This window comes from Heloderma suspectum, chromosome 8 (assembly GCF_057233095.1).
Source record: "Heloderma suspectum isolate Gila_16-S chromosome 8, 16-S_ref, whole genome shotgun sequence".
NCBI classification, from domain to species: Eukaryota; Metazoa; Chordata; class Lepidosauria; order Squamata; family Helodermatidae; genus Heloderma; species Heloderma suspectum.
Window position 1 is genome coordinate 25,694,892 of NC_139465.1, and position 24,837 is coordinate 25,719,728.

At 46.0% G+C, this 24,837-nt stretch overlaps 1 protein-coding gene across 2 annotated transcripts in view; it reads right to left on the reverse strand.

Moving 5' to 3' along the window:
* The window catches only part of LOC146338977 (uncharacterized), a 26,120-nt gene continuing 1,283 nt past the window's right edge, over positions 1 to 24,837 (reverse strand). Inside the window, exons 2-8 of one of the 2 annotated variants that reach the window (XM_084813235.1) lie at positions 14,648 to 14,749; positions 14,151 to 14,218; positions 10,321 to 11,304; positions 8,785 to 9,000; positions 3,204 to 3,416; positions 1,022 to 1,239; positions 1 to 838 (exon numbers count right to left, since the gene is read on the reverse strand). In XM_084813235.1, coding sequence (XP_084669361.1) covers positions 664 to 838; positions 1,022 to 1,239; positions 3,204 to 3,416; positions 8,785 to 9,000; positions 10,321 to 11,217 — 1,719 coding nt within the window. In that variant the 5' untranslated portion in view covers positions 11,218 to 11,304; positions 14,151 to 14,218; positions 14,648 to 14,749 and the 3' untranslated portion in view covers positions 1 to 663. The remainder of the gene's footprint in view (positions 839 to 1,021; positions 1,240 to 3,203; positions 3,417 to 8,784; positions 9,001 to 10,320; positions 11,305 to 14,150; positions 14,219 to 14,647; positions 14,750 to 24,837) is intronic. The other variant, XM_084813234.1, reaches the window with a different exon arrangement.

The window sequence follows — 24,837 nt, forward strand, 5'->3', positions numbered from 1 at the left end:
GATTATGGAAACATCTCTTCATTGTTGCTTGAACATATCAAGGATTGCTTTGGTATCAGAGGACAGAGTAGCCTCCCGAAGGTGCTGCCACGGGTGCCTGCAAAATTGGCAGCAGCGTACTAGGGGAACCCTGGAGGAGGAGGTCCCCCGGATGCAGGCTGGCAGTTGAGAATGTGTATCGCTCTGGACTAGTGGGAAGCCAGAGCCACTCAAAGCAGGGTTCAGAGAAAGTGCTCATCCCTGGCTGCATCAAAAATTACAATGGGAGCAGCTGTTAGTATCCAGCTTGCCTTATTGCTGCTGGATACCGTTCCTGCCGGGGTTGGATCTACCTTGCTCCAGGTAACATCTTCCAGGGCCAAAGTGAACTTCCCCATTTAGCTTTGCAGTGTGGGGGGTCATGGCAGCCTTGCTCAGTGGACAGCTCCAGCAAAGCAGGCTTGGGAGAGGCATGCGCCTTCTGGCAGAAGGACTGGCAGTTCGGTGGACCCACCTGTTGGCGATGGTGCAGCTGCATTTAACAGCGGGGCAATGAGACTACCAAGGCAGGGGCTGTTTTTCCACGGCAACCCCCTCCCCACTTGCCCCAGGATGGGGAAAGGGGAGCGCCAGGTTGTCCCTATGTTCCCCTGGGCCGACAGCTTACAAAGCCCACCCTCCACTTCAGAGAGTGATGGAAAGGTCTGCCCCGCCCACGAACCGCGATTGGATGCTAGCCTGGCTCTGTGGCGGGAGGTGCGATTGGAAATGTTCAACATCAGTCATGCTGATGTTGCTGCACATGGAGACATCCAAGCATTTCAGTTGCTGGCACTCTTGACCAATGGCCTTCAGCGTCCTGCAAGGGAAAGTCCAGTGGTTGTCATTTGTCCCTTTGTTCCCTGCCTGCCCCCTAAGCACACACACACACACGGAAAGCCTGGCCTGGCAGCAGCTGTTGAAAGCCTCCTAGTGACTCGCATACCTGTCTCTACTAGCCACACCCAGACCAGTCACCTTTGGACTCTGCCGCACTACTTACTGGGGTGTCAGCTGGTTACAGCCAGAAAGGACAAGATGCTGAAGTCGACGCAGAGAGCCAGCTGCCTCCGCAAAGCCTTTATCGGTCAGGTTCCCACAGTGACTTAGTGAGAGGTGCTCCAAGGCCCGGCAGTTGCGAGCAATGGCCAAAAGGCTAGCATCGGTGACATTGGGCACAAGGCTGAGGGACAGCTGACGGAGCTCAGGGAAGCTGATGACCTGGGGAGGAAGGACAGAGCAAACAGCTGTGGGGGGAAACAAGCTTGGCAGCACCTGGGCATTGCAATGAAGGAGGCCCAAAAGAGCATCCTGCCAATTGTGTAAAATGCATAGGCAACACGGTGCTCATGGAGACCAGTGCCCCTCTGAACACCTTTCTTGTTGCCCACCAAGGTGCCCTCCCTCTCCAGCTTCTTTCCACCCAACTGACACATTTTCTTGGTGGCATCTGGGATCACTATGAAATAGGTTTCTGTTGGTGCTGAAAACTGTGGCTTCAAAGGAGCTGCTTCATGTGCTGGGGCTCAGATCCCACCTCTGCCTTTGTAGCTGTCTTTTGGGCAGGTTACTCGTCCTTTACCACACCTCCCACGGTGGCCATTTTGTATTGGTGCCCAGAACAGTTTCTCAAATTGCCAAATGTGCCCATGGGCCAAAAGGTTGCCTAGTCCTGATGTAAAAGAGTTCACTGTGAATCGACCATGACCAAAATCAGAGCTAAACCACACGCTGAAAACTACTGCATGCAAACTAGCAGGAGGACTGCGGTGATGCAATTGCAGCAGAGGAAGGCAACTTTTTGGGGGAGGATGAACAATAGCACAGTACAAGCTTTCTGGACTGTACCACTTCAGACTGCAGGTGGGAGAGCATGCGAATATATCCCAGGGTCAGAAGCTCCCTTCGTATGTGCAGAAAATAAACACATCAGGAAGAAGGCTACAGTAGAACCGTTCACCCTGACCCGTTTGCTTTTAACAGGCGAGGAATTTTGGCCATACAAGTGCTCCCCCACATGCAGCCCTCCCTGCCATCTGAAGTGGTGCAGTCTCCAAGGATTGTACTGTGCCATTATTCTGAACACCTAGTCCAGCTCTCAAAACATGTGCCCTACCACTGAACTATGGAGGGGTGGTCCTATAGCTCAGTGGTGGAGCAGCTGCTTTGCATGCAGAAGGTCTTAGGTTCAATCCCTGGCATCTCCAGGTAGGGCTGAAAAAACCTGAAACCCCGGAGAGCTGCTGCCAGTCAGTGTCGTCAATACTGGGCTAGTTGGACCAAGGGTCTAATCCAGTATAAGGCAGCTTCCTATGCAATGGAGGAAGCTGCCTTATACTGCTTTTTTTTTTTTTTACCTTGCTTTGGACTATGTAAGAAATAGGAGCTTGAAGCTTTCCCTCTCCCCGCCCCAGCTGCAGGTCCTGCTGTGACTTTCCTTGCATCTTCTGCACAAGGTCACAACAGGTCACAACTTGTTGTCAACCCCTTTCATCCTCCCACTTTTTTTTAGTGCCTGTGACAACCTTTCCCCTCGCTCTGTGCACCAAACCACTTCCTCTGCTTTCATGACCCACTTTGTTAACCAAGCCTTTTCTAAACCCTGCTAGGCTAGCCTCACTTTCTGACCTCCACTGTCCTGCAGAAACCCCCTTGCTAAATCAAGACATCGCCACCGCCACAACAACCCACACACCCTGGTCTTGCTTGCCTAATGTCAGTCTTCCCAGCAGCATCGTATCACTTCCATATCCTGTGCTGTTGGTGCGCTATAAAAACTGAATTTGAGTAGGTGTCACATCAAACTCAGTGGCAGAACACTTGCTTTACATGCAGGAAGGAGGTCCTAGGTTCAATCCCGGGCATTTCCAGGAAGGGCTGGGAAAGTCCTCCACCTGAGACCTCAGAGAGCTGCTGGCAGTCAGTGTAGACAATACTGAGCTAGAGGGATGAATGGACCAACTCTGTATAAGGCAGCTTCCTACGTGGCTATGATGGCACCCCTGCTACCAGAAGCCAAGGCTGCAATTGGTTCCTTTTGCCAGAACACCCCTCTGGCTCACAGGAACACTGCCTGACCTGGTCCAAGGCAGCTTCCCTTTTGTCCATCTAGCACAGGAGGTCCTCTGCCACTAAGCTGTGGTCCCTTCCTAGTGGATTGCAGCTTGCAAACACAGTGTTCAGACCTTGGCAATGCTCAGATCTGTCAGCTTCCCGCAGGCGGTCAGGTCAAGCTCTTGCAGACGGGTCAGGGCATTCAAGGAGGCTTGGCGCTTCTCTTGGGCATCCTGCTTGGTGAGGTCCAAGAGAACCTGGGTGTCCTGCTCCAAATCCTGCGGAGGTGGCTGGAAGAATCCCATGTTGCCAAAGTTCCTGCTGAACTTGGGGCCAGCGTCCTTCTGTCAAGGCAGCAGAATAGGGGGATTAAATGAGGCCATCCTGAGCACCCCGTTTCCCATTTGGTCAGTTATGTCATGGGGCGTGACAGCTGGGGACTGATGCTACATCTCTAGGGCTATCTTTACATGAGGCATTTATTGTGCGCTCGTGATTGGTCACTCACAAAAGTTTGCGGGTCATTTACATGATGCCTGTCAACCTCCAGAGCACATCCAGCTGTTTTTTATCTTTATCTCACAAACACCCCCCCCCCCCCGAGATAATCCACCATTTAAGTGTAAATCTGCTTTAATGCCTGTGTGTAAATGTGCTGTTCTGCTATAACCACAGCCTGGGGAGAAGAAGCCATTGAGCTATCAGGGAAATCACAATTGCCCCCCACCCCCGCCTCCTCCAGCATGTCTGCCTGTTGACCTTGGCTGGGAGGAGAGTTTTCTTGGCTGGGTTAAAGAGTCTTAAAGTGAGTATGGAGCAGGAAGAAGAAGACAGCGACCCCCCATGTAAGCAGCTGACAGCAACAAAGCCACACCCACCCACACACCCATGCTGCTTCACAGAGAGAGAGGGAGAGAGAGAGGGAGAGAGAGAGAGCTGAATCACCCACTGATTCACAGCTCATTCTCCACCCTGAGGCTGCAGAGAACTTGCCTATGTAAAGAGCTGATCCTTATCTCGCTTAGAATGCAGAAACAAGCCCTGGTAAATTGTGAAATAAAAAGCCTCATGTGATGAGGCTCTAAGGCACATATGGGCAATACACGGGTCACAAGCAGCCCACACGGGTGCCCAAGACACCCACAGCCAAATTCTCTGCTGCGCAGGGAGTGTCATCCTCGTGTGCCTTTCTTCCCAGGTAGATCATACCCTTCCTAGCCTGCCAAGCAGCTCTTTGGAAGGCTGGGAGGGTCATGGTCTCTCCAGCTGCTATGTTTGCGCTAATTTCCCCAAATTGTTACTGTTTATTATTATTGTTATTGTTTATTATTATTATTATATTATTGTATATAGTGCCATCAGTGCACAGGCAATGTACAGAATAAAACAATAAAACAGGAAATCTCTGCTACAAAGGCGTACATTCTAATAAATCACAAAATAAAACCAAAAGGAGGGGAAGGGAATATAGCAGACAGGAAAACACTACGAAACTAAATCGTGAACAACACAAACAATAATAAAATCTAAACTAAAGTTCCAGGTGTTTTGGAAATGGAAAGGTTTTTAACTGAGATTTTAAAACAGTAATTTAACCAATAGTCCGCAAAAACTCTGGCAGAGAATTCTAAGAGTAAGGAGCAGCAAGAGAGAATGGATGGAGCCAGGCAAGGGAGTAGAAACCCTTGGATGGGTAAGGAGCAAAGCATTCAAAGAACGTGAGCAGGGCAATGAAACGAAATAAGGGCTGAAAGATAAGGAGGACCTAGACCATGACAAACTTTAGAAGTCAAAAGAAGAAGCTTGTACTGAATCCTAGACTGAACAGGGAGCCAGTGAAAGATTTCAGAAGTGGAGTAAGATGATCAAAGTGATGGGCCAAGAAAGTGATCTTAGCGGCAGAGTGCTGAATAGAAACCAAAGAATGAATACGAGATAAAGGAAGACCAGTCAAGAGAAGACTGCAATAGTCAAGATGAGGAATGACCAGGGCATGAACAAGAGTTGTGGCAGAAGAGACAGATAAGCGTGGTCAAATCCTGGCGACATAAAGGAAGCAATGACAAGACTTGGCTACAGCCTCAATATGTGTAACAAAGGAAAGAGGAATCAAAAATGAAGCTGAGACTATGTGCTTCCTCAGCCAGATAGAGAATGACATATTAGAAGTAGCTATTCCCCATTTTCTCAGAGCCTAGTCCCAATCTACAGTGTGCATGCCACCCCTCTGATAAAGGTCCCCTTAGTCCAGGTATGTGGAACCTCTTTCAGCTCGAGGGCCAAATTCTGTTTTGGAGAAGCTCTTGGGGATTGCATTCCGGTGGTGGGTGGGGCCAAAGGCAAAAGGGGGCAGGGTCAAAAATGCCAGTAGATTTTAGCTTAAAGCTCTTAGCAATTAAGCTGTAAGAGAGGCATTTCAATCTCTGATAACGGGAAAACAACTGTGCAAAAGCTGGGAAACCACAAAATGATTGGTGGCTGGGAGAAAGGGCATAGCCATCTGGGGAACCCAAACTGGGACCCCAGTCAGGCTGGATTTGATCCACGGTCCTGACGTACAACACCCTTCCCTTAGTCCCGTGTTTGTCATTAAATGTGCATTCATACAGGTTCACGTGTGTGTGAACAAGGACGTGCAACAACAGGCAGCGAGGCAGGAGGCTGTGTATGTGTGTACGTGCGTGTGCATGTGCGTTGCCCACCCCTGTTCCAGGTAATCCATGCTGGAACTGATGCTATACATTGGAGACCAGGGTTGTGATATGGCCACCATTACAAACATTTCCTTAAGCACTCCTCCCTCTCCAGCTAAACAGGTGGGGAAAACTGGGTTTGGAGGTGGGACACATTTTTTTAATAGAGCATTTTGTAGAGTTAAAAGTTTCTTCATGAAATAAGTGAATAATAGGACAGACCCTGTCCTATTTCTGAAAGAAATGAGAATGTGACACAAACGCTGAATGCAACGTGCAATGCCACAGTGAATGGTGCAAAGCTAGGGTAGACGTCCCCCGCCCCCCATGGCCAATATATTGAGAACCCCGGCACCACTGTCATCTGCTAATACCTCCTGCTTTTAACAGGGGAGCTTGCAAGCTGTGCCAGATCCCAGATAGGTCTGGAAGAAGTTCCTGACCCTCTCAGATAAACAGTCCATTGCAGTCTGTATTTGTCATGGACTTAGGCTGGAACAATAACATGTATTAACTTGATTTAAACAAACCTCCCACGGCTTATCCAGCCTGTGGCTTTCTATGTGCTGTATGGAGTATAAGACAAGAACAGGCTTGCTCAGTTGGACCAAGGATTCATCTAGTCCAGCATTCTGCTTACAAAAGTGCCTCTGGGGCATTCACAAGCAAGGCGTGAAGGTGATGGTCATCTCCTGTTTGTTCCTAGGGTCCAGGAATCAAAGGTATACTATATTTGGTAGCCCAAGGTATACTATATTTAGCTGTCCTGGTTAATGAAATAGCCCTTTTTGATTTTGTCTAATCTTTTTTTAAAAACTAATCTAGGATAGTAGCCATCACCATAAATTTTTACAACCAATACTCTATCTATCTATCTATCTATCTATCTATCTATCTATCTATCTATCAATCTCCCTCCCTCCCTCCCTCCCTCCCTCTCTCTAAATTATGCATTATCTGAAATGCTTCCTTCTGATTGCCCTGGGGCTGCAGAGCAGAAGGGAAGCAAATTCTGACCTAACCATCAGCTAGGAGGCCAAGGGCCACTGGGAGGCTGCCCCCCCCCCCCAGAAGAACCTCATGGCAGGGGGAACATCACTTTGGCCCCATCTGTCAGACAGAGAAGGAGCATCCACAGAGGGCTCACTTCCCCTTGCCCTGACAGAAAGAACACTCAGTGAGGGTTGTACAAGAAATCTGTTGATGTTTGAAAAGTAGGCAGAAATGCCCCACTCGCAGCCATGAGCGCAAACATAATCACATTTTGGGGGAAAAACTCACACATTTCCAAGCTTATGATTGTGTTTGCAAAATACATCCTTTTTGAAAAACGCATACTTCAAAATGCACACTTTTGCACTTCAGTCACTAGGGGGAAACGCACATTTGGGTGCAGGTGCATGCTTGGAAAAAGGTGCACTTTTCCTGTTCGATCATCTGCACTTCTCCTATTCGGAATCTCCCCCAGCTCAGCAAGAACGAGCTGAAATGAGCATCAAGGTGGGAAAAGGGGAGCCTCAGCAAGGTTGAAGGTCGCTCATCCCCCCATCCCTATGTTCAGCTCCAACGGCCAGCTATCCTGTGTGGGCCCTGCACAAGATCCTAACCCCAGAGCATTCTCATCCTCCTCTTACAACGAAGGGCAGGGCTTGGAACCACTCCAGATATCTGTTTATAGACCTAGGAGGAGCCCCAGCATATCATAGGGGAGGATGGAAGAGAGTTCCTTCCTCCTACAAACCACCTAATCATTATCAGCATCTTTCTTCTTCTCTGATGCTATCAGTACTAGGTCTCCTCCCTCATGAGCTTCCTATGGCTTGTAAGTTCTTCTTCTCTCTCCCCTCCTCGGTGTTTTCTATTGCTTATAAAGCCAAATCTATCCCTCCTGCTCGTCACAAGCCTCCACTTTCCTGCCCCTGTGCTTAATTTCAACCAAGTAGTGTGGGTGGAGAGACAAATTGTATTTCTTCCTCTCGGGCTCATCACATCCAGGAACAGCAGGGCTGAAGAAAAGCACTCTCTAGTCCTATCCATCAGCCAGGGGGCTGCTGTGTACTGGGTGTATGAGTTTTGAGGTGGGAGGGGTGTGCTGTATGTGTGTATATTATTGCAAGCTGTTGTAAGGCTCCTTGATTGAGAAGCGGAGTATAAAACTTCAAAATAATAGCTCATAGCTCTCCTATTAATCTCAGATGGTTGAATGCCACTTGTCCCTCTGCAAAATCAGATGCTGATCATCTGGCGACCAATTCAGCATGCCAGAATCCCTTTGTTCTTAGGGTTAGCCAAAATAGCTCCAGCAACTAAGAACAGCTGGGTGCCATGACTCAGAAAGCCGAGAAATGGCCACCAGTCTTTCCATATCTGAGCTGGGCAAAGTTTTCCAGGCTGACTGTAAGAAAAGGCAGCTATCTTTTTCCTTTGAGATAATGTTGCCACGATTATGGGAAGACAGCTGTGCAAACGGCTGGGCCTGTTCTGGCCCCTGTAAGCTGTGCGAACTAGCACGGCATAGACTACCGCAGCTGGACTGTGATGATCAGAAGGATGGACCTTGGAAATGAAGTACATCCAGACAAGCTACCAGCCACTTTTCTGAAGCTCCTCAGTACAACAGACAAATGTGTGGCCACCCCTAGGTCAGATGCCTGCCCCCAAATAACTCCAGTCTCCATCCACCCTTTTATTAATGTGGGGTCTCGGTCACTCCCATTCCTATTAAGACAAAAGTGTAGATATTGGGTTACAATTGGGCTGAAGTCCTCCATAGAGACAGCAAGAAGCACATCTGGATGGTTTTCCTGCCTCTCTCTCAGCTAATAGGGCAAATAAAGTACTAGGGTAAGAGCGAGCAGATTTTCATTATTAAAACAGGGAAGGGGAAATAGAAACTTCCTTGCACCTCCATAATCTGAGGGCCACTGATATTGATCCTACCAGTGCACAACACTTCTGCTCCACCACTCCTGGTCAACCAGTCACAAAAGAGAGAGAGAGTGTGCATGCGTTCGCTCACCTCTCTGGCATGTTCACGCTCCTCTCTGGGCTCCTCTACTCCCAGCAGGCCCCAATCCGTCAGTTCTTTGCACCAGGCCATACGCAGGATGGTCAAACGCAGGAGGTGGGAAGCAATCGCTTGGACACTTCGATTGGTGATGGAAATGCAGGATGAGAGATCCAAAACCTGAAGGCTGTTGCTTAGGACTTCAGCCAGCGAGATGACTGAGCTGTCCTGTGGAAGGAAAAGTAGGCTGTTTGATTTATTCTGTTTAGTTTAACACACTTATCCCGAGGGCTTGTAGGAAGGGTTAATACAAGATACACTCTTTGGATTCCGGGGTGCGGGGGTTGGCCTTAGATTGAGTCAGACTGTCAGTGCATCTAGGCCAGACATTCTGTCCTGGTTGGCAGAGGCTCTCTAGAGTGTCAGGCAGGGTTCTTTCCCAACCATGCCACCTAAGATCCTTTTATCTGGAAATACTAGGGAGAATCAATGGTCAGAGTGTCAGCCTAGAACTAGGGAGGCCCAGGTTCACATCCTGACTCAGCCATGAAGTTCACTATGACCTGGTTTGGATGATCAACGGGGGAAACAACGAGGTATGCATTGTTTCCCCCATCCCCATGATCGACGCATGACCGGCATTTCCCTAATTATCCGCACTGCACCACAGGTTGCTATGTCATCCAAACCCGGCATGTGGTGTGGCAGGGGTAGCTTCTAACCCACCCCACAACCCATGGCTTGTTGTATGGGTTGTGGGGAGGTTAGAAGCCACCCCCGCTACGATCTGTGCTGAGTTCAGACGACATGGCAACCCGCAACACAGTGCGGGTAATTACGGCCAGTCATGTGTGTGGCACACGTGTGGGTGGGGGCAACAACCCACTGTGTTGTTTCTCCCGCTGATCATGGAAACCCAGCCTATGACTGGGTTCACATGACACAATAAGCCACAGTGGGTTGTGAGCCTCGTTTGCATCAAGTGTGGCTTATCGTGACATCTGAACCCAGCATGGATGATTCAGCATGGTTTGTTAACCAAGCACAAGCCACCCCAAGAACCCATGGCTTGTGATTGAGGGTGGCTTGCCATGACATGCAAACTCGGCAGCATGGCTTGTCACGACAAAAAACCCAGCCACTCCTTGCGATCGTGCTAGTGCCTCCTCCAGCCTCCCTCGTCAGTAATGCCCACCCCTCCACTGATACTGAAATGGCACTTTGGAATGACTCATTCACAACTTTCCCCCTGCTAGTGCTTTGGAAGTATGCAAACGAGTTTGTAATCCACCCTCCCCCCCTCGGTCCTTTGCAAGTGCATAAGTGCACAGATGTGCCTGTCTACTATGTATAGTCTTCAGTAGTACAGTCACCTTGTCAATTTCCTTGTAAATTACCTACTCCACTTCCAGGCTTCCCTTGGCAGCAGACTCCAAAAGATTACACCACTGTTGATATATATTGGCCCCAATTTAATAATGGTTTTTTTGGGGAGGCACAAATGATAGAGAAATAATAAATAAACCCCACAAACACCTTAGAACTTACACGTAGTAAAGAGCAGAAAGCGACCTTCAGGGAAACCAGTTTGGGCTGCCCCTCAATAGCACTGAAAGCTTTCACCAGCTCACTGCCACTCACGAGGCTGCACTCGGACACATCCAGGCTTTGGAGATGCCTCAGGTGCGAAACGCCCCGGAAGCCGGCGTCGGTTAGTCGTGGGGTCTTCCCCAGGCGCAGGCACTGAAGGTCCAGGAGCCGGGAGCAGATGACGAGGATGGTCCGGTCAGACAGCTCGGAGCAGCCGCTCAGATCCAGCGTGGTCAGGTGAGGCTGGTGCTGACACATGATGCTCACTGCTTCATTAGTCAGATCCTGGCAGGCCTGCAGCACCACCTCCTGCAGGCACAGGTGCTCCACTTGGACCAGCGACTTCATGGCCTGGCTGGAGATGCTGGTTCCACTCAAGTCCAAAGCCTTCATGGTGCTGGCTCGCTCCCTCAGGAACTGCAGGAGGTTGCGGAAGGACAGCAGAACCGAGGAGTTGTAGTTGCTGGAGCCGTAGTAAGCATCAAACTCAAAGGTGACGTGGCAGCGGGCAAGGGAGAGCTTAGCCAGGCGTGGAGAGCAGCCAGTCAAGCGGTTGAAGGTGAGGTCAGACAGGTATCGCACGCCGGACAGGTTAAGCTCCTGCAAATTGCACAGAGTTTTTTGGGCTTGCAGGCAAGTCTCCTTTTTGGAGAGCAGCGCCCCAGACATGAAGAGGCTGTTGCAGCCACTCAGATCCAGGACTGTGAGGCAAGGGCAGGCAAGAAGGAGCTCCTCAAAGCTGGCCTCTGTCAGGCTGCTCCCATGCAGGCACAAGCTGCACAGGTGGGGCCCCAGGTACCTGGCAACATACTTGATGACGTCCCGGGATGTGGTGGAGCTGTCCAGGTTCAGCATCTTGACATTGCACACGTGCCTTTGGGACAGGCTTACGATGGTCCTGAGGGAGGCCGAGCTTGCTGGGATGTTGAAGATGATGTTCTCCTGGAATTGAATAGGAGGAGGAGGGTACATGGTGAAGACATGAGCAGAGAGACAAAAGGGGACGGCAACTTCAGAGCTCATTGCCAATCCATCAGAAACTCTCCTGCACTCAGTGGTGTAGTGCAAAAATGCTTCTCTAGCAAAAATGCAGAGCAGGGGAACCACAGACATGAAGTTCACCTCTGAGTTCAGAGGCTGATGGGCATCCGGAAAGGATTGCGCCCTAAGTTTGTTTATTTGTTTATTGCATTTATACCCCACCTTTTTTCCTCTTGCAAGGAACCCAAGGCGGCTTACATTATCCTCCTCCTCTCCATTTTATCCTCACAACAACAACCCTGTGAGGTGGGTTGGGCTGAGAGACTGGCCCAAAGTCACCCAGTGAGCTTCCATGGCCGAGTGGGGACTAGAACCCGGATCTCCCAGCTCCTAGTCCAACACTCCTGCCACTACACCACACTGGCTCTCAGTCTCTAAGTCTACTTTCTTGCTGGGCAATAAAGACATATTGATCAATCCACTAACCTGATCGCTAATATCCTGCATCATGTCTGTTTAGGCTCACCTAAAACACTCCAGCTCCACTGCCCTTCCTTAATAAGCAACCCACTTAACAGTTTGGTAGCTTTGTGGCTGCATCAGCCCAAACACATTCAGTGGACCCGTCTCTTCCTCTGGCATGGCTGCCAGGAGAATGAAAGCTTTCACTTCTTGTTTTAAGCTAATCAGAGTATTCTGTTATGTCTGAACAGGAGGCCATCTGGTTAGTTTATGATTTGTTAACAAGCCAAGACCATAACCCCTGTTTATGTTCTTGCTGTTGTTCAGTCATTCAGTCGTGTCCAACTCTTCGTGACCCCATGGACCATAGCACGCCAAGCCTTCCTGTCCTCCGCTCTCTCCCGGAGTGTGCTCAAGTTCATAGTCATTGCATCAATGATGCTATCTAGGCATCTCATCCTCTGCCGTCCCCTTCTCCTTTTGCCTTCAATCTTTCCCAGCATCAGGGTCTTTTCCAGGGAGTTTTCTCTTCGCATTAGGTGGCCAAAATATTTGAGCTTCGGCTTCGGTATCTGTCCTTCCAATGAGCAGTCAGGGTTGATTTCCTTTAGGATTGACTGATCTGACCTCTTTGCAGTCCAGGGGACTCGTAAGAGTCTTCTCCAGCAACACAGTTCAAAAGCATCAGTTGTTCTGCGCTCAGCCTTCCTTATAGTCCAGCTCTCACAGCCATACATTACTACTGGGAAAACCATAGCTTTGATTAGACGGACCTTTGTTGGCAAGGTGTTGTCTCTGCTTCTTACTATGCTGTCTAGGTTTGCTACAGCTTTCCTCCCAAGGAGCAAGCGTCTTTTAATTTCATGCCTACAGTCACCGTCTGCGGTGATCTTGGAGCCCAAGAAAATAAAATCTGTCACTGCTTCCATTTCTTCCCCTTCTATATGCCAGGGAGTGATGGGGCCAGATGCCATGTTCTTAGCTTTTTTAATGCTGAGTTTCAAACCAGCTTTTGCACTCTCCTCTTTCACCCTCAACAAGAGGCTCTTTAGATTCTCTTCACTTTCTGCCATTAGGGTAGTATCGTCTGCATATCGGAGGTTGTTGATAATTCTCCCGGAAATCTTAATTCTGACCTGTGATTCATCCAACCCGGCGTTTCTCATGATGTACTCTGCATATAAGTTAAATAAGCAGGGCGACAATATACAGCCTTGTCGTACTCTTTTCCCAATTTTGAACCAATCGGTTGTTCCATGTCTGGTTCTTACTATTGCTTCTTGACCCTCGTACAGGTTTCTCAGGAGACAGGTAAGGTGGTCTGGTACTCCCAACTCTTTAAGAATTTGCCACAGTTTGTTGTGATCCACACAATCAAAGGCTTTAGCGTAGTCAATGAAGCAGAAATAGAAATTTTTCTGGAATTCTCTTGCTTTCTCCATGATCCAGCTAATGTTGGAATTAACATTAGATCAATGTTCTAGATCAACTAGATTTGATCTCTAGTTCCTCTGCCTCTTCTAAACCCAGCTTGTACTTCTGGTAGTTCTCGGTTCACATACTGCTGAAGCCTAGCTTGTAGGATTTTGAGCATAACCTTGCTGGCATGTGAAATGAGCGCAATGGTACGGTAGTTTGAACACTCTTTGGCATTGCCCTTCTTTGGAATTGGAATGTAAACTGACCTTTTCCAGTCTTGTGGCCACTGTTGAGTGTTCCAAATTTGTTGACATATTGAGTGCAGCACTTTAACAGCATCATCTTTTAGGATCTTAAATAGCTCAGCTGGAATATTGTCATCTCCGCTAGCTTTGTTGTTAGTAATGCTTCCTCAGGCCCACTTGACTTCACTCTCGAGGATGTCCGGCTCAAGTTCAGTGACCGCACTATCATGGCTATCAAGGACATTAAGATCTTTCCTGTATAGTTCTTCTGTGTATTCTTTCCACCTCTTCTTAATCTCATCTGCTTCTGTTAGGTCCCTGCCTTCTTTGTCCTTTATCATGCCCGTCTTTGCACAAAACGTTCCCTTGAGATCTCCGATTTTCTTGAAAAGATCTCTAGTCTTTCCCATTCTATTGTTTTTCTCAATTTCTTTGCATTGTTCATTTAAGAAGACCTTCTTCTCTCTCCTTACTATTCTCTGGGATAGCCATGTTCTTGGCATGTTAGCAAATCATAGTTTCAGCAAAGCAGATCTCCCTGTTTGGACACAGCAACAAATTCTAGTTGATTTAAATGAGGAAATGAAAGCTTCCAACCCACTTGCAGCCATGCCAGAAGAGAATAGTGGAGTACATGAGCCCAAGGCTTGCTGTTGTTCATTCTCATAATCCTACACTTACACTGTGATTTAGTTTTATGTTCGAAACGGTCCTACGATTGTTCAGCAGGGCAGCTAAGGCATCTACTTCTGCACTGCCAAAAAAAGAAGAAATGCATCACCAAAAGAGGACATCAATTTGCATTAAATTGCATATGCGTGTGTGTGTGTATCGATATAATTACTATGATTTACACAGACGTACAATACATCTCATCATAGTGGGGTAGACCGTGACCAGTTGACTTGTGTGCCTGCCTGCTCAGTCTGCTGTTCAGGCGCTAACTGTTGATGGACAACTTCAAGGTCCCTGCTCTCTCTTCTTCTGGTTCTTTATCTTTAAACCAGACATGGACTGGGTAGCCCTTCAGACAGAGGATACTTCCAAAGATAGGGCTGTTCCTTGACAGCACTTCAAATAGCCTAGAGGACTGTCCTCTGTAGAGACACATGGCCTCCCTAAAGCCCTGTAGAAACACAGAAAGGCTGAGTAGACTTGCCAAAGCAAGTGGTTGTTACCTGACGCAGGGAATCTTGGGCTGCAAAATACCAGGTTTGGTTCACCAGAGAGGCCTCTTTCCTATCAGAGATGGGCAGGAAGCTCAGGATGTATGTGATAATCTGCAAAGAAGAAAGACCATGAGGAGGAAAAATGCCCAGCTCATGGATGCTTGGTCCCTTTATCAGCAGCATGGTGGATTGATTTAAATCAGGACTGGGCAACCTATGGCCCTCAGCCTGATTTCAAAAGCCCTCTGCAAGAGATGCATTCATTCATTACATTTCTATACTGTCCAATGGCCAAAGCTCTCTGGGCGGTTCACAGCATGATAAGACATAACATAAAACCTTAAACATTCAAGAATTTAAAACAGTTTAAAAACAAGTTTAAAATAAGTAACAATTACCAGGATCTGATAAAAAAAACTAAAACTCCCCATTGTATCCTGTCAAATGCCTGGGAGTCTTAACCTGGCACTGAAAGGATGACAATATTAGAACCAGATGGACTTTACTGAGGAGAGTATTCCACAATCGGGAGGCCAATACCAAGAAGGCTCTCTCCCTGGTTGCCATTTTCTGAAACTCTCTCGGAGGAGGCAGTGACATCATACATCTCTGTATGTATAATCTGTAAGTAGAGTAATGTGTTCTTATTATGAGTCTATGGTTCTGATTATGTATTCCCGTTATATCTCTGTATTTATGGTATGTCCATGGTGTGTGAGAGAGAGATGACTGGCAGGAAGAATGGTAGATGTGCATATATGAGTTGACTGGCTGACAGAATGAAGGGGAGTTGAAGTGTGTGTACTATATAAAACTGTGTTCTGTGTTGAAGGAGTCAGGCAGAGATAGTGAGGGATAAGATCAGAGATAGTGATTAGTTAAGTTTGAGGGATGATTTTAGATCAGACCTAGGATTTGAGAGAGGCAGGATTTGAGAATTGAGAACTGAGAGGGGGGGGAGAGGGAGGTCAGTGGGGATTTGTGAAGTGACTGTTTGAGAGTGTGATCTAGAGAACGGTTTATGAAAAAACATATATTGATAAAGCCATTAAGAGTTACCTGTTAATAATTCAATAACTTATCACTGTAATCAATAAAGCTTTGTTTATAAATCCTATGCCTTCTGCTCTTGGCTACATAAAGGGAAAGTATAAAGGAGACAGTATAAGGTTATAAGTAAAGCCTGCGTGTCCTCGCAGATAGTGGACTGAATAAAGAGTTGGGCCTAAGCCTTAAAGTTCCTGGTGGCAGTGAAATTCTGTGTGTGTGAGGGAAGGTGGTTCCTGCTGGGGTCTTTCTCCTGCTGTGAAAGGCCTTAGAGAAGGGGAATTGTCACTGTTAGAGAAGGTGAGAATGCTGCAAGGCAATTGGAGGATGGCCTCAGATGTTGATCATAGTATAATGTAGGTATACAGTTAGTGGCCAGTTCAGCCCTCTGTCAAGAACAATCTGGCCCTCCCCAAGCAGTCTGCTGGGAGGGAATGAGAGAGAGAGAGAGAAGAGAAGAGAAGAGAAGAGAAGAGGGAGTCTCCTACCACTTTTGGATTTGGCCAAGAAGAAAGACTGATTTAAATCATGGATTTAAATCAAGATTTCCATATATTTCCTGAACAAGACTAGATACTAATTAGGTATTGAAACAATGAAAAGATATTCATTTGCAGCTAAAACTGAGCCTTTATCATCTTGGGAAGTATAATCTAAAACCTCTGGTCATCCTGCTGATGTACACTACATAATTATCTGCTTAATGACAGGTGCAATTGTGCAGTTGGGTGCAATTGTGAAATTAATGGCACAAGGGCTGGCAATTACTGGGCAGAACAACAGCGTTTTTTACAAGTGTTCATGCTGTTTGGTTGACAGTTATAAATATTGATATTTTGCCACAACAATGACTATAATACATGGCCTACTGCATCATATTTATCCCAGACTTCTGAGACCAAGCATTATTTCCTCCCATGGTTCTCTTTTACAAAGAAAAGCCTTAGCTTATACAGTGAGTTTGATGGGGGAGGAGGGTCAAAAGATTCAATTTTAGACTTTATCATGACCACTTGCATTAAATGCACATTTCATTAAAGCTATTTAAAATATATTGACCATAATCTGAAATGTAATTTGGGGTGTGTGTTTTAAAACCACTCAGTTTACCAGGCAGCCTCCTAAAGGGCAGCCATTGCAGAGATAGTAGACAGCTGTTCATCTTTCTAACTACTCAATGTTCTCATCTTTCCCAAAAGGACCTTTACTCCTGTACATGACACACAGTAGTAGCCTGAGAATCAAACCAATGCCTGCAAAATCAGGTTGGGCAGAAACTTGATTTAGACCATGCATATGGGGGCGGGGGGGGGGAGGGGGGTTGTTGGTTGGTAAAGAAAGCTTAGAAGGATTTATTTTTATTTATTTACTGTACTTTTAAACCACCCAGCAACTGACGTTCTCTGGATGGTAGACAATACATTAAAAACTATGGCTTATGATAAAGTCCAAAGGTAGATGAATTTGCATCAAGTTGTCGGATACATGAGCTATATATTTACTGTAGCAAAAGAAAGCATTACATCCAGTCATTGACTTAAGGCAGTGGTGGGCTACCTGGCATCCTCCAGATGTTTTGGACTTCAACTTCCATAATCCCTGACCATTGACTATGCTGGCGGGGGGTGATGGAAGCTGTAGTCCAACCTCCTCCCCCTAGAAGGACTCTGGGTTGCCTACCCCTGGCTTAAGGAATATAGGAAGAATGAAGTGAATTGGGGTGGGGACGGGGGTTGAGGAGGATGTGTGTTCATATGTCCTGAGAGATCAGGTTGGTTTGCTTGTTTTTGGCAAAGAAAGTCTTCTGTGAGTGTCAATGTCTGCTTTTTTTCCAGCTGAACTCATCCATTAAAAAAATAAACCCCCAACGTAGCTCACCCTTGTCAAAGGCTGCATATTATAAAGCTATAAAAGCTGTAAATGATTGACCAGTAGTTGATCATACAAAATAATGGAACGTGTGTGAATTCGAATTCTGAGGTAGCACTTCTTGAAATAGGAAAACTTGTAACTGTCACCCCTGCTGAAGATATTTTGGCTAATTGCATCGGCCATTTTATTTGAGCTTATAAATTTGAAAAGTCAGCTTCTCATTTGAAGCTCACTTTTGTTTTTGATTTGTCATCTTTAAACTCTGTTTTTCCTTTGTCATCTTTGGTGCTGCCCTCCTTTTCTTTTCTTTTTTTACAAGAAACTATTCCCAATCCAGGGAGCAAAATCCCATTATGAAGGCAAAAATATATTTTGAAAAAATATCAGTCTTTAAAACACAAAATGGTTCCTTTCAGCAAGAGATATGTTAAGGCAACTAACCTCTCATATCTGTGCTCCTAACAATCTTGCAGCCGTCCCTACTATTAGGGTAACCTCTAACTCATTACTGCTCCCTGTCCCTCAAAAAAGCATCAGCAAAAAAGAGGGGACACAGATTTGCAGAAAATGTGCATGTGCTAATATATATGTATAGATGCACATTTAGAAGTAATGATTAGAATTTAAACAGAAATGCAATACATCTCACCACTGTGGAAAAGACTATGACCAGATAATCTGTGTGCCTGCTCAGTCTGTTGTCCATGCACTGTTGATGAGCAACTTCAAGGCCCAGCTCTTCCTTTTGATGGTTCTTTATGACAGCCTGTCAAATAGAGGACTGTCCTCTGTAAAGTAGGTGACATGGCCACCAGTGGAGGCTGATGGCTACAATGTCAATGTGGCTGCAAATCAGCTCTGGGTTTCAGTCAGACTTGTAAAAGAGCTATCCTAGGTGCTACACCCTACCCCAAAATGGGTTCAGCATCTTGGTGTCAGGGTGGAAACTGAGCCGATAAGAGCCCCAGAGCAGTTCTGATTCTGAGGAAGAACAGCAATCTGTGGGAGAGGAGCTCGCTCATCTCTCACAAGCACAGCAGCTGGCAGAGATTCCTCCTGCCAGCATTCCTGGGATAGTGACCCTGGCGGTGAAAGAGCTCTGGAGGGGGGCTTGCTGGACGCTCGGCGCAGATGCAGGGAGCGACGACAGATGGAGGGCGCCAAAAGGAGGCGTACCGCTCGTTTGGCGCTTAAGACAACGGTCGCGTCCCGAGGACCCAAGGGAAAGAGGGAGGCTCTCTCCATAGCCCGTAAGTTCAGAGTCTTCCCGTGGTTCCCCTTCAAACAGGGACCAACTGCCTTACCTGGAGCTTAGGCTACTTTGCTATCTTTCCCCAGTGCAGTTCCTTGCTTAGTGGCTAGTGATTAGTATCTGTAAGAGTCATAATGGAATAAAGGAATAAAGCCATGGAAAGAATCCTCGTTGTCTGTGTCTTGAGTTGGCTATTGGAGGGGACTGTAAGAGGCAGCTAGGGCGCTCCTGACACTTGGATAGCTCCTTTAGAGTTCTGATTGGTTCTGACTGAAACCCAGAGTGGATTCATAGCCCCACTGACATTGGAACCACCAGCCTCCACTGAAGGCCACCCTACCTATTGTTAGATAGAGTGAGGCAGCCGATTCTGGCAACTGATTTTGGATGTCACAATATTATTGTTGTTGTTGTTGTTATGAGAGAGGCACTTACAGAATTTTCTGCCTCAGGTACCAGAATACCTTGACTGGCCACGGGTACTAAGCACCTTGACTTGGGTGAGGTAGAGGTACCATTTGCTGCTCTGCCTCAGGCAGCAAAATATTTTGGGCTGGCCCTGCCTTTTGTCTCTCATTCACACTCCTTGTCTCCTTCACCTTCAAGGTTTGCTTCCACAAAAGTCATTTGGACCCAGAAGGATTTCTAGGCTGAGGTTACACCAAATGGAAAACATAACCTTTGTATTGAAAAGCCTGTTCTATCCTGACATTTCTAGTGATGTGTACAAAGTTTATGTTTTTTATTTTGTGTAATTGTCCTCTAGAAAACCTTCTAGGTCCAAACGACAGAACAACAAACATCATGCTTAATTGGGAAGCCCTGTGAGAGCCCAGAGAGGTGTGTAATTGAAATACCCATGTGTTTATGTGCTTGTTAGTAAGCGATTTCCCAGGTAGGCCTGGGACAATGGTTCTCCCTTCAGAAATTTCAGCACACAATAAAAGTGAATAAGGGGGCTGCTGGGAGTTGTAGAACTTTTTTCTGTCTAAGCATGCATAAGATAGTGCCCTAATCCAATTTCATACTAGATGGCAAAGACTCTAAAATATTTATGAACACAGATATTTTCGAGTTCCCACTCCATTCAGACAGGTGTTCAAACATCAAAGAGCCAATCTTGATTCAAGAAGTAGGGCATTAGCCTGGACAAAAAAGATATAATCAATTGTCCCTCCCCAACACACTTCCCTCCAGCGGTCGGAATGTTGGTAGGGTGACATTTTTCTCGCTTTCTCATAATACTAGAACCCGGGGTCATCCGATGAAGCTGATTGGTGGGAGATTCAGGACAGATATTAGGAGGAACTTCTTCACACAGCGCATAGTTAAACTATGGAATTGACTTCCAGAAGATGTAGTGATGGCCAACAATTTGGATGGCATTAAAAGGGGGTTAGACAAATTCCTGGAGGAGAAGGCTGTCAATGGCTACTAGTCCTGATGGCTATGTGCTACCTCCAGTATCGGAGGCAGTATGTCTATGTACACCAGTTGCTGGGGAACATGGGCAGGAGGGTGCTGTTGCACTCATGTCCTGCTTGTGGGTTTCCCAAGTGCAGCTGGTTGGCCAATGTGTTAATAGAATGCTGGACTAGATGGACACTTGGTATGATCCAGCACAGCTCTTCTTATACTCTTTATGTTCAGTTTCAGGGACTGAGAAAAGTTTGGGGTGGGGAGATCACAATCAGATCTCCTGCTCCAAAGTTGGAGCTCTGTCTCCAGCCTCAAAGAAGGAAATCTGCAGTATTTTATAGCCTCTCAGACGCTATCGCCGGGTCACAAGATTGCTCTCTTAACTATGTTATTATCATGTTATATTTGTTTTTTTTTATTATGTAAGCCACCCTGAAAATATCTATATTAAAAGGCAGCACTGAACATTTTTAAATAAATACATACATGAATAAATTTGATCATGCTTATAGACTCTCCTGTAACAGCATCATACCAACTGATATGTCTCCTGAATTCAGATGATAAGATTCTAGTTGCAATACTAAGACAAATATTGAATAGAATTCTATCAATATAAATGCATTATGATCAGACTGGTTTTATAACAGGGTGGATAAGAACATAAGAACAGCCATGCTGGATCAGACCAAGGGTCCATCTAGTCCAGCATTCTGTTCACACAGTGGCCAACCAGCTGTCGACTAGGAAACCACAAGCAGGACACGAGTGCAACAGCACCCTCCTGCCCATGTTCCCTAGCAACTGTTGTACATAGTCATACTGTCTCTGGAATGGTACTGGAGGTAGCATACAGCCATCTGGACTAGTAGCCATTGACAGCCTTATCCTCCAGGAATTTGTCTAACCCCCCTTTAAAGCCATCCAAGTTGGTGGCATCACTACATCCTGAGGTAGCGAATTCCATAGTTTAACTGTGCTGTGTGAAGAAGTCCTTCCTTTGATCTGTCCTGAATCTCCCACCAATCAGCTTCATGGGATGACCCCATTGGGTCCTAGTATTATGAGAGAGGGAGAAAAATGTCTCCCTATCCACATTCTCCACACCATACAAAATTTTGAACACCTCTATCATGTCTCCCCTTACCCTCCTTTTTTCCAAGCTAAACAATCCCAGCTGTTGTAACTTTCCCTCAAAGGGGAGATGCTCCAGCCCCTTCCTTGATCATTTTAGTTGCCCTTTTTCCAGCTCTACAATATCCTTTTTTAGGTGTGGTGACCAGAACTATACACAGTATTCCAAGAGTGGTCACACAATAGATTTGTATAGGGGCAGTATGATATTGGCAGATTTATTCTCAATTCCTTTTCTAATTATGCCTAACATGGAGTTTGCCTTTTTTTTTTTTTTTTTTTTACAGTAGCCGCACACTGGGTTGACATTTTAATCGAGCTGTCAACCAGAAGATCTCATTCTTGGTTGGTCACTGCTAGCTCAGATTCCATCAGGTTATACTTGAAGTTGGGACTTTTTGCCCCAATGTGCACCACTTTACACTTGCTTACATTGAACTGCATTTGCCTTTGGGATGCCCATTCTCCCAGTTTGGACAGATCCTTTTGGAGCTCTTCACAATCCCTTTTTTTTTTTTTAAACCACCCTAAATAATTTGGTGTCATCGGCAAACTTGGCCACTTCACTGCTCACCCCTCATTCCAGATCATTTATGAATAAGCTGAAAAGTACAAAGGCTGATCTTAGGGACATGTTGCATATTTTGGTGAGAAGATCAGCATTTTCATATTTCAGTTCTTTGAGAACTCTACAATGGATAATATCTGGGCCCGGTGATTTCTTTGCTTTCAATTTATCAATAAATTTCAGACAACACAAGAGGAGCGATTAATCTCTTTAATTTTTGCCACTCTGATCCATGAGGGCAATGTGCACAAAAAGAGTCCCACATGCTGACTGAGTCCTGGATCAAAAACTCTGCACAAAACTGGGTGCTGAATACCCAGCTCCTAGGGCTGAATTGCCACAGGGTTACAAACAAGTTCCCAGAGCCACATCAATCAGCTATTTGGGAATTGGAGGACTGAACCCAGTCTCCTTCCTCCACTCTCCCCAAACAAAAGATCACTACCAAATAAAGCAGATATTAAAGGCTAAAGCTGGCAACACTCACTACTTATAGGCAGATAGCTACAGGTGCATGCTGTAGCACAGAAGGAGCTTACTGCTGTGTGTGCATATCTCTGGAATGTGGCTGTGTGTTCTAACCTTGTAGCACTGTTTTACGGGAAACAGGCTTTCTGAATTATCTGTCTTCTACTCCTTTCTTGACCTTGAAACCTCTTAAGTGGTTTAAACCGATATGTAGACGATGCAATGCTCATGACATAGCACTCCAAAACAAAACAAACAATAGTGCATCCAGTTTATTAATAAACGGATTTTAAAATGTGAAACGTTTCTGCCTAAAACACCAGCTTCAGTCACAAATAAGAATATATTACCAAATACTACTTGTAAACTGAGCCAGAACCAACCAGGATCAGGCCAAACCTCAGTGCAGGAAACAAAGATTAACAATCAGCACCTGTATTTAACAGCCAATCAAGCTGCATTAATAAACATCATGGCTTGTTTCATCTCACTTTTTACACTGATATGTAAGATTTCAGCTGATCAATAAACATTGCCTCCTTAATTTTTCTCCTTTGGAGGCTCCATTCAATTGCTAGCACAGAGACCTTCACTAAAGGTGCTCTGCCAGCATGTATTTCCCTCCTATGAAGGGATCAAAGTCTAGCATATGTTTCATTATGCTGAATATCAGCCAAGTGCTAGTTATATTTTTTTTAGGAGAAGTCTTCCAGTTTCACCAATGTAAAAGGAATAAGATTCCAAACACCAATTTTGTGAATAGCACCCTTAACTGTACACTCCCCCTTACCTTCCACACAGATCCAGGGCATGCCTGTGTCCCACAAAAGGCAATAAAACTGGTAGAGGCTAACGGTTATAGGTTACCAGTTCTAGCTGTAAGGAGTGTGAGGTATACCAGAGGACTGTCTGGTTGTAAAATCCCATTTGTGACTACCCATTTGGGAAGCTCAAAAGATCCTTGATCACTGTAACATCAAGGATAATGTTTGTACTGCCCAGATAACATCTTGTGAAGTCTCGGTTGTAGGACAACAAATGCTGGACATGGGAATGCCTTATCTGTGTGCATGGTAAGGGGGAGCCACCTCTTTTCTTTGGAGAAATGCCCTGGTTTGCATATAACGCCAACCCAGAATGTTGTTGAATCGTGGGTTGTCAAGTGCAAACCCTGCACTATGGTTTAACTATGGGTTGTAACTACAAACAACCCAGGAAAAGAACTCACGGTTTGTGAACCCTGGGTTGTTCATGGTTAACAACACAGAGTTAAACTATAGTGCAGGGTTCACATGTAATGACAACCCATAATTCAACAAGTCATGCTCAACCCATATTCAACCGGTACTCTGGGTTGTTACGTGTGAACCAAGTCAGTTGGGCTGGCAGCACTGAGCAATGATATGTGCACGGTCACACCAGCTGGGAAGATTGTCACTATCATCAGAGAAATTCAGAAAAAGAATCTTCTGGCATGTTAAACACTTTCAGATTTATTGTGGCACAAGCTCGTTGGATGCATAAAGTATTATCTCCATTTGGCACATATAAAAAGATAGAAAGACTAACATTCACACATAATATATACACACACACATACACACACAGGATAGGGTACACACACACACACACGACAGAAGTGGGCTCTAGTCTACAAAAGCTTCTTTCATAAGCATCGTATTAGCCTATAAGGTACTGTAAGAATAACTGCAACTGGACACTAAAGGTATGCAATCTGGTCCATGCTTAAGTTTCTCCACATGAACCCATCTGTGGGAGGGATTACACACATGTAAGAAATAAAAGGGCTTTCCAAATGCATAAGCCATCTGCAGGAAGGATTATACACACGTAAGAAATAAAAGGCTTTCCAAATGCATTAACCTGTCCTGGGTTCTCTTAATTTTAGAGCCCCAGCCAGTCCCACAAACCTTTCTCTGATCTGAGCAAAATTCACTTCAATTTATTTCCTGAAAACCATGGTTCCTTGCAACACCAGCCTTAGTGGACATCCACCTGTCCCCACCAACGACACTGATTTAATAGGTATTTAATAAGTTCATTGTGCATAACAGTCGTTGGAGTATGCTTCATTTATTTCTGCTTCAGCTTCTTGCTGTCAGTGGCAACCCAGTCTAGCCAAATGCACCTAATCAGGATGGAGGTGGTTACGCTGTCAGTTTGTCATATAGTGTACTATGGTCTGGAGGCTTTGTATCCTAGTCATATACCTCATCCACCAGAGACTGTCTCTAGGAGATAGCCCATCACTACCTCCAGTCCAAAGCTTTCTTTACAAAGTACTCTCAAGCATGATGCTGCCACACCAGTTGTTTTCTTTCCTTCTGAATACAAAGGAATTGGGCTTTGGATAGGATTCAGCACCTTGAATAGCTCCTCTAGAGTTCTGGCTGGTTCTGACTGAAACCCAGAATGGAT